Source organism: Taudactylus pleione, unplaced genomic scaffold, assembly GCF_031769625.1.
Source record: "Taudactylus pleione unplaced genomic scaffold, aTauple2 ptg000179l, whole genome shotgun sequence".
NCBI classification, from domain to species: Eukaryota; Metazoa; Chordata; class Amphibia; order Anura; family Myobatrachidae; genus Taudactylus; species Taudactylus pleione.
In genome coordinates this window covers 11,944,641-11,954,511 of record NW_028284581.1, presented here as the reverse complement: position 1 = coordinate 11,954,511, position 9,871 = coordinate 11,944,641, and the positions used below count along the sequence as shown (strand labels likewise).

Below are 9,871 nucleotides of genomic sequence, written 5' to 3'. Positions count from 1 at the left end.
TTTCCATTGATTGTGCCAGCAGTGATTACCATTGATGGTACAATAACCATCTATAGTAAACCAATGATGGTTTGCACCACTCGATGGCCACTACTGCCAGATGCATGATGGACTGCGGGCCAATAAAATTGGCTGGCGGAGCTTAGCGGGCAGCCAGGGGGCGGGGCTAAGCTCTGAGTCAGGAGCAGGGAAAAAAAAGCATCGGGTCCACTTTGCCATCGCTGGCAATAACCATATGCCATCGGTTGTAAACCATCGATTTTTATCTATGGCCATTCCTACCCAACTTTAAAATTCCCACTTCAACCACTGCCTACCCTCCAACATGACCCGATCCATTAGGTACAAAATGCTCTGTTCCTGGACTTCCCACATAATTAATGATTGCAGTCACCTGTGGTGAGGTAGGTGACTGATGAGACAAGTGTTTCTACACAGGTGGTTGCAATCATCAATTAATAAGGAAGTACAGGAGCAGAGCATTTTGTACCTAATGGAACGGGTCATGTTGGAGGGTCTGCCACTGCATTAAAGTGATGACTTCCTTGGTGACATTTGGCCGATGCTGTTTGTCTGCTATTCTCCTTTCATCTCAATAAAGTTAAGTGATGAGACATACAGCTAAGGGGATTCTGCACGAGACATCATGTGAATCGACGTCACCGTGTTGGCTCTGTGCCAGATCCAGCGTTCTTCATCCGACAGGGAGTTAGGAGTGGGCCCTTCCACTGGCGGGTTGAGGGGGAGAGTAGCCAGAGCCTGAGCCGCCGCTGCAGAGTGTGGCGTGGCGATGTTATACCAGACGTTACACACATCTATGATATGAGGCACAGTGATGCGGCATGAGGGCACAGAGACCTGGGACTACATTATTACACATTTACCGCCCCCTGCTCGTTAATGGTTTGGTCCGGAAGGTTCTGGGCGGGAGAAGCCAGGAGGTGACGCAGCGGCGGCCATCTTATTCCTCTCTGTGGGCGCTGCTAGTTGCTGCTGCTGCTGTTCCCGGGCCCGGGCTGAGCGGACGCTGGACCCGTTTTTCCGGCTGTGCGTCTGCGCCGCCCTCCCCGCATAGCTCCACCGAGACGGGCTAGGGGTCTCCGCCAGTTCTAGTGCTTCCTTCCCACAGGCTGAGAGCACTGCGTGGTACCGAGGCCCCGCTCCTCCCTCTCTCGCCGCCTCCTTCCCCTCTCACAGCGCGACCTCCGGTCCGGACTATGGGTGGGTCGGGGTGGAGTAGGGTGCGCAGCCCGCTGAGCACAGCCGCTCACAAGCAGAGGGCTCCGCTGGGGTCCCTGGTGTTCTCTTGACATGGATCCAGCCGGAGCTCTCGCCCTCACCGCCGCCAGCCTCCCCCCCACAGAGACCGCTGAGCCCAGCAGCAGACACCCCCATAATGAACACGAGCGGTAGCCGGCGCGGCTAGCACACCAGACTGATCACCCCCAGCCATACACCCTGTTTGTTTCTTCTTGTCGCCTCTTATCGCGACATGACCGCCTCAGTCCCTTATCGCTGAGCCTGCAGTTAGGGAGTCTGAGCAGAGGAGAGCGGTGACCGGATCAGTGAGGACAGGCGCCCACTCCCCTCTCCTGTCATACCCCTGCCCCGGCATCATGGTGTCCCTCCCCGGGGGGTGTCCGCTGGACTCGCACATGGGCTTCCTCTCTGCCCCAAAGGCCGCTACCTTGGGGCGACTCAACCTGTGCTGTGAGCAGCCCACCCCTTGTTGCTGTCATACGGAGAAATAATAGCGAATATCCGCAGTGTAGAGGAAGGATAGGGCTCTCCTGGGGTATAGCAGCGACAGCATCTCTTCAGTATGTATAGTACAGGCCTGGGGCCTCTCCCCTCCATCTGAGCAGGGAGGCTACAATAACATGCCTATGCAGGATGGCTTTTGATTTTATGGTACAGGCTGAAAGCAAGAAACATCTTTATTTTTTCACCACCGTGCCCCTAGTCTTTTAACATGTTTTTGGTTATCTGTTCATAAATGTGTGTATGATGCCTCTTTTAGTTTCATCAGAAAATACCACTTTGTCATGGTTGTACAGCCTTTACATTTCTTGACCCTGGTAGTACTATGGCCCTGTCACGCGTTGCCTAAGTAGTGATTTAGGTTGCATTGACCTAATTAAGTAATTTAAAGGAGGTAACATGACTTCTTTCTGTTGAACTGGTGTCCTACCTGCACATAAAAATTACCCGCAATTAGTGACAAGTATACAAGTTCCATAGGCATTGGCCGACTATTGCAAAAATGGGGGACCCAAACTCTCGTAAGAAGCAGGCTTTGAACAGGCTACGCTCTCAGCTAAGGAAGAAGAGAGAGTCGCTAGCTGACCAGTTTGACTTCAAGATGTACATCGCCTTTGTGTTTAAAGATAAGGTAATAAAATATGAAATTACATATTCACTGTATCAACTATTACAATTTTGTAACCTGAGTTTCTAGACCACCCTAGTTTTCAACTTTGAATAACTTTTTAGAAGATAAAATTTAAGGTGTGTACACAATTGCTGATATATTGTTCAGATAACGAATGATATAGCGCTAGTGCACTGGCAAGTGTATACACGCAATATGTCTGAACGACGTCAATCACACATCAGGTCAGCCCGACAGCACAGCCGATGCCAATATATTGGTATGTCTGGTTGTGTGTATGAGCAACCCACCACCCGTAAGTATTGCCGACACATAACTTGGCTGGCAAATTTAGATGCCTGTCCAGTTGTGATGTCTGGCCAGACATATCCAGCATTCAACAATTGGTAAGCTTACCAAATCGGTCATCAGCTGAGTCACTCGGGTGTGCCCAGAATTAGGCTAATTTAAGATGTCTTGACAAGGAAGTCCACACAGTTATTGTAAAATTAAGCACACATGTAAGTGTTTAATTTGGCTAATTTTCCCTCCCCGTTATAGAATGTATCACTAGTTACTGTTTTTATTTTGTTGCAATAATGCTGGATTATTATGTAAGACATTTAGGGGGAGATGTATTTATCAATTTTTGGAGAAAGTACCAACCTATCAGCTTCTGTCATTTTACAGGCTTATTGCTAGCTATAAGTAGTGTTCCCGCTAGGCTGTTTTAGCGGGGTGCGGCGCCCTGCCCTCCTGGAGGGCAAAAAGCACCCTGCCCTCACAGCCTGCGGGTGCCGTTCTCACCCGCGGGACGCAGTGTCCCGCGGGTGGAGAAACATGCGGTGACGTCCCGGTCACCGCCGGAGAATAGACGCCGGACTATTGTGCCCGGCATCTATTCTCCCTTTCTGCAGCGCTTGGGGGCTGTCTGGCATGTCCGTAAGCGCAGGGCACGCCCCCAAGTATGACGAAAAGGGGACGTGTCTTAGACACGCCCCCTTTTCATGACCACGCCCCCTTTTCGGGTGCGCGTCTACGGCGCGTGCATGAGGTTGCCCTCTCTAGCTCCGGCGCCCTGCCTGCCGCCGGTGCTAGAGTGAACACTATATAAGCCTATTGGTTGCTATCGGCAACTTGTCCACTTCTCCATTCTTTAGAAGGCTTGATACATCTCCCTTTATTGTTGTAGAGATGCCAAGTTTAAAAGGAAAACTGAAGATCCTATTTAGGGAATATAACATGAATCACAGACATTCATCACACAATATTTTAGGAGGAATAATCCACTTAGTTTATCAGTAAGTGTTTTCTTCTATACACCTCAACTTTTTAGTCTAATTACAGGGACCTACATGATTCAGTAAGTACCAATGTCAGCATCTGTAGCTGTCATTTTTCCCTTGACAGCTGGCATAGTTGAGTGAAATGGATGGGTTCCACATGTTCACTAAGCTCCATGGATATCTATCCAATGGCTACAAGGGAGAATTGTGGTGCGTTTGACATCTGGTGTAAGGATCTATTGAACTGCACAGGTCCTGAGTGATTTTAGATTTTTGGTACAGGAAATATTTATGGGAATAGAGCACTGTTCATACAAGTGAATTACAAAACTCAAACTAGCATTCAATTTATCTTTTTTTTAATCCTCTTGCAGAAAAAGAAGTCGGCTCTCTTTGAGGTGGCTGATGTTATACCGGTTATGACTAATAATTATGAGGAAAATATTCTGAAAGGTGTGCGGGATTCCAGCTATTCTTTGGAAAGTTCCCTTGAGCTTCTGCAGAAGGATGTAGTACAGCTTCACGCACCTCGCTATCAGTCCATGCGCAGGGTAAGATATTTTTAAATTGCATTTTAATAAACCTTGTGTTCAATGTGCACAGGTCTAGTATGAAAGGATTTGTTCCACTTAGCACTGTGGTATGTGGTGAACTTCTGAAAAGCTGCTAGAATTTTTAATGGATTTATCAATTTTATAGTCTTTCAATTTGGTCTGTATAGTCAGTGGTATTGCTTTGTAATATTTGGTCACCATTGCTAGCTTAGTTTCAACAATGGTTTCTTCTCTACTGTACTTTATCATTATTTGCAGAAATGGCAAATACTTTGTATCTATATTGTTTTATAGGATGTAATTGGGTGCACACAAGAGATGGACTTTATTCTTTGGCCTCGGAATGATATAGAGAAGATTGTTTGTCTTCTGTTTTCAAGGTGGAAGGGATCAGAGGAGCCCTATAGGCCTGTTATGGTAAGTGTCATATGTTGATTCTTCCCAATTAAAAGGCTTTCATTTAAACATAACTGTTCCATTTATGTTAACCTATAATGTCTTTAACCAAGCCATTTCTCATCTAGGAAAGGATTGCAACAGGCTTCTAAGCCAAGCTTACCCTTGTGGTTCACTGTCCAATGCCAGTTATCTTCCCTTTGTCATGTTTCAATGTTTGACCTATGTAGGCATGAAGCATGTGAAGTTTAAACACTGGTAGCCGTAACTAGTGTTGGAAGCTTGCCTGGAAGACAGTAAATCAATTTTCTATATTCAAAGGTGTTTGATCCACTATTGAAGATTTCATACTTGTGATTTCCCGTGTAACTTTGGAGAACATTGTTACTCAAGGCCAATGTTAAAATAAGTTTTTCCACTAATTGCTAATGGCATCCCCCTCTTAACATAGTTTCATAGTAACTGTAGGGTAAATATTAGAATTGTTTCTCAATAAAAACTTTCTGAACATGTGACTTCACAATAAGATCACATACCTTTTATCATACAATATATTTTCCTTGTGAAAATTTTATTTTAACACTCATACATTTCTTCACTTTAAACATGAATTACATCCACTTACCTGATGTCCAAACTAAAGGCATTGATGTCCTAGTTCCTGACCAATTGCTTGCTGGAAAGCAGGCCAGTGTGGCGATGCTGTCTGTTCCCATTAGTTTAGTACATGAATAACATCAGTAAGTACTTGATTGTCGCTTCCGCCAATGAGACTAATGCTGGCCATACAGGAGGGTTAAATATCGCTGGGTCGGGTATGACGGACTGTCCAGTATGCCCGTCTGATGCGATATTTGAGTTAAAATGTCTGCTGCATCGTGCAGTATATGCCCAGCCACGGCCGACAGACATTCCTTGTGTTCTTTCCCATGGAAGGAACAGGGAAATGTCTCCTCCCCTGGGGACGGAGCGCAGACGTCGGGGCTAATACACTGAGATCTCTCAGTGTATGCCACGGACATCTGTGGTGTCGGTCTGACAGGCATTTTATCTGGACGTGTATGCCCAGCTTCATGCTGGGTACACGCCTAACGGATATATCTGCAGATGATGGAGGTACATACACCGCGGCCTTTGCTGTAAGTGTACGGGCAGTCGACTGATCTGCCCCAATATATCTGCAGGTATATTGGGCATCTGGTATGCAGCCCAGCCAACATGAGATGTCTCTGAACGACGTCGTTCAAACATATCGCGTCGGCTGTGCTGCACAGCCGATGCCTAATATACCTGCAGATATATTGGGGCATCATGCTGTGTAATTAACCGGCCAATATATCTGCCAGTGTGTATTTAGCGTTAGGTTCCCTGATATTGAGATGAAAACTGCAAGTCAAGGTACAGCTGTACACAGCTGGAAAACAGAAAATTTTAAAGCCACAAGTTGGATTTGCCACAAAGGCAATCATGTGGAGCCTGCATAATTGTACTTGGGCTTAAGCCAGAAATATACTAACCATTGGGGTGTCTACAATTCTAATGTAATGTACTAGTCATATCATAGGTCCAATTTTTACATTGGTGTTTATATAGTCCTTGATATAAGATGGTCTCTTACAATCAAGGCATTATGGTTCTCAATATATCTCCCCAAATGGTTTTATAGTACTGGACGTAATAATTTAGTCCTGAAAAGTGTGTAGGTTATATGAGCACCTGATGGATGTTTACAACCACTGCCTAGTACTAATCTACTTTCAGGGTGCACTTTAAATGTAATTTGTCTCCGTTCATGCTTTATTATGCAACACCACCATTTGTATAAGTTCTATACATTGCTAAGCTTTTTCTTTCATTTAGGCCAAGTTTGAATTTCATCACAGTGATTATGAAAAACATCTTCTGCATGTACTTAGCCGTAATGACAAGACTGGAATTGTTCTGAACAATCCTAGCCAGTCGGTGTTCCTCTTCATTGATAGACAGCACTTGCAGGTAATTTAACCTCTTCTAAGAAAAACATTTTGGTATTTATAGATGTAGTGAAAAGGGTGTTTTTAAATTCTTTACTGATTTTTCTTTAGATCACTTCAAAATATTACATTTTAGATTCCATTATTAGAATAAGCCATAACAGCTTTACTTTTTGCCATGGAAACAATTGTTCCTAGATAACTTAATTCCCATATAAATTGTCTAACTTGTGCTATTGTTGTTGTGTATTTTGTTCCTAACAACAGTTCTGTATAAGAGGTGGTTTTTTTTTTTTTTATTATTTTATTTTTTTTAAGTTCCATTCCACAATTCCCAGCAGGTCATGTTTACTGAATTTCTATCTGTGGAAACAGGTGAAATGATTACTGATCTAGCAAATTGGATTAACTTGTCAAAACATGACTTGGGGGAACAACAACAAAAAAAATTCAAAACTTAAACTGTAGGGAGTACTCGAGGATTGGACTCAAAAACCAGTGGTCTAATTCTTTTGCTGGGCATACACTATACAATTATCTGTCCAATCTGGCTGGTTGGAATGAAAACCTGGTAGTGTATAGGAGCAAATGAGATTCAACCATTTGGTCCCAAACACATGAAAATGGGCAAACAATTGTTCAAATTGGTTAAATATGTTTGATTTAACTAATTTGCACAAATATTTTTGACTTTTCCAGTGTTCATGAGCAAATGGTCAATTATCATTTGATCCCATACACTACCAGATTTTCATTCCAACCAGACAGATATCTGACAGATAATTGTATAGTGTATTCCCAGCATTAGTAACAGGATCTTGTCTTTAATGTAAGTAACCCTCTTCATCTCTTGGACAATTACCAGACCTGTATTGCAGCACTTTTGTTGTTTTTTAAATTTCATAGTTTTCTAGCAGAAGTTACAAACTTGTGTTGTACTGTATCTAATTCCCCAAAAATGACTGCACCTTTTGGCATGTAATTTGAAGTGCTGATCTTTGATTACTATTTAGAAGTCCATTCAATCAGTGTTTACCTCCTGGTTTACACAGCACTACTCACCACAGTATAATTGTAAGTACTTAACATTACTGCAACAAGCCCAGCCATGTCTTAGGGTAAATACTGACCCGATGGCTTGACTGGACAAACTCTAGGGTATGTCTGTTATTACACATTCCTGGCCCATTTAAAAGAGCCTGCAGGTAAAACCACTGGTTCCTAAATTCTACTTAATTTTGTCCTTCCTACCCTAATTACAGAAAACTGTTTATTTGGTTCATGTTATCACTAACAGCATTTCACATAATTAGTTTATATGAATGAAGCAGAAATGTGTTGCTGTGCGGTTTGTGTTGTATGCAATGTGTATAAACGTTCTGTAAATGAGGAAAAGACCTAGCTAGAGAATACATTTGAATAGCATACTCAATAAGTGTCTCGAACATAATGTGATTTTTTTTTTTTTTTTTTTAACATGGTTAAAAGGATTGAGTGATATCTCCTTATTTAAGTTATTGTAGTGTAAGTGTACCCAAACAGTGCCACCTTCAACTTCTGTGTGTGCTTTCATGCACCTTTTTTTTAATGCACAGTGGTGCGGAAAGTGCATTGTGTAAGTAATTGTATATGGTTGCTTGTTTTACTTTACTCATTTTGTTGAATATAGTTAAAACATTACATTGGGGTTAATTTTAATCTGTTTGCAGACTCCTAAAAGCAAAGCCACAATCCTCAAGTTATGCAGCATCTGCCTCTACCTGCCACAGGAACAGCTCACTCATTGGGCGGTTGGCACCATTGAGGATCACCTCCGCCCTTACATGCCCGAATAAGGTTGTGACCAGTCAGACGGGGAAGATCAGATATTAGTGGCAAACTTATTTTTCTTCTCCAGATTCCAGAAGAATATGGACTCATGCTCAGAACACTTGTATGTTGTGAACCTTCATGCTGGATATTTTTTTTTTTTTTTTCATTTTATTTCTTTTTGCTTTCTTTTTTCTTTTCCATTATGATGCATCTGGACTTTTTTTTTTTTTTTTTTTCCTTTTATTTTGTTTTTTTTTTTCTGCATGGACCTTGTGAAAAAGAAATGATGTTCTGCAACATCTTTGCTTTAGTCTCGTAAAATGTGAAATGATGGGACTGTGGCACACTGAATCAAATGTATCAGTAAGCACAAGGTATAATTTGTTTTGGTGGTCTTCCCATTTGCACTGGTCATGTCCCCTAACAAAGTTTAGAGAGTTAGTCTACAATTTTGAGGCTGAAACATGAATGTAACAGGTATAGAAGCTTCACTGCTTTACCAAACTATGAAAGCACTATCTGAATCGCTTCATAGAAGCAAGGATTTGTTGCAGTAAAATGAAGGCTGGCTTTGGACAGATATAGGAAAAGAAATCCTGTTTATTCAGCATTTGCTTTCATATCTTAGTTCATTTTTGCAGGGGTGAGACGAAGTGTACAGGCACTTAAAAATTTGATCTCTTCTCCCAGTTGCTGCATACTGATCTGCATTTCCCACTGTGGATGCATTGACATTAATATAGCCTAGCAGACTGCAGTAGCTATATTAAATATTATAAGACAAGTACTTGGGCACTGTGGAAACCATATCTTTTTAGATAGAGGAATTGAGACAGAAACCTGCTGGTGATTTGTGCAGTTATTACTTTGTTCTGAAATAAAGTAATACTTCTATGAACTCATGGTGGGTTCTAGAAACTAAGTTATAAAGCAGTTGCAAACTGTAAATGAAAGTTGACGTGTGCAAAGTTGGATCAGAGGAATTTTTATTTTGTGCAATGAAATTAAGGTTGACTACTGTATTTTGAGAGAACGCTTTGCTTAAAAGGTTACAATACCTTTTTGATTAGACTTGTATATGCCTGATCCTGTTGGCTAATACTAGTGCTTACCTGGTTTAAATTTGTATCTAGCTTTTGTTTGAAATTGGATTACATTGGAAATTTAAAATTAAATGAGATTAAATCTGATTGTTCAGTTGTAGTCTAATTTCTGCAATGCTGAAATAAATGAAGTTTTTATTTCTGCTATGAGAATTATTTTTGTTAATAAAAAAAAAAAAAACCTGGTATAAAGCTACAAAGGAGACACATCAATACAAAAGGGCAATGTTTATTGAACCCCGGGCTTCTCAAAGTCTGCCTTTACTCTGAATAGTATGTTTGCATTTTGACAATATAATTTAAGTGTACAAAGATTATTAAATATACCCCATAACCCCTTAGTAAGTGTCCCAATCTCCTATAATGTATAATCAGA

The 9,871-nt window shown here is 41.9% G+C and overlaps 1 protein-coding gene across 1 annotated transcript; it reads left to right on the top strand.

The window, feature by feature from the left end:
• Positions 1 to 941: 941 nt before the first annotated feature.
• CUNH6orf62 (chromosome unknown C6orf62 homolog) lies at positions 942 to 9,642 on the top strand. Its single transcript, XM_088475866.1, has 5 exons — positions 942 to 2,392; positions 4,032 to 4,208; positions 4,506 to 4,628; positions 6,468 to 6,602; positions 8,290 to 9,642. The coding sequence occupies exons 1-5, from the start codon at positions 2,264 to 2,266 to the stop codon at positions 8,413 to 8,415; spliced, it is 690 nt and encodes a 229-aa protein (XP_088331992.1). The 5' UTR covers positions 942 to 2,263; the 3' UTR covers positions 8,416 to 9,642.
• Positions 9,643 to 9,871: the final 229 nt, after the last annotated feature.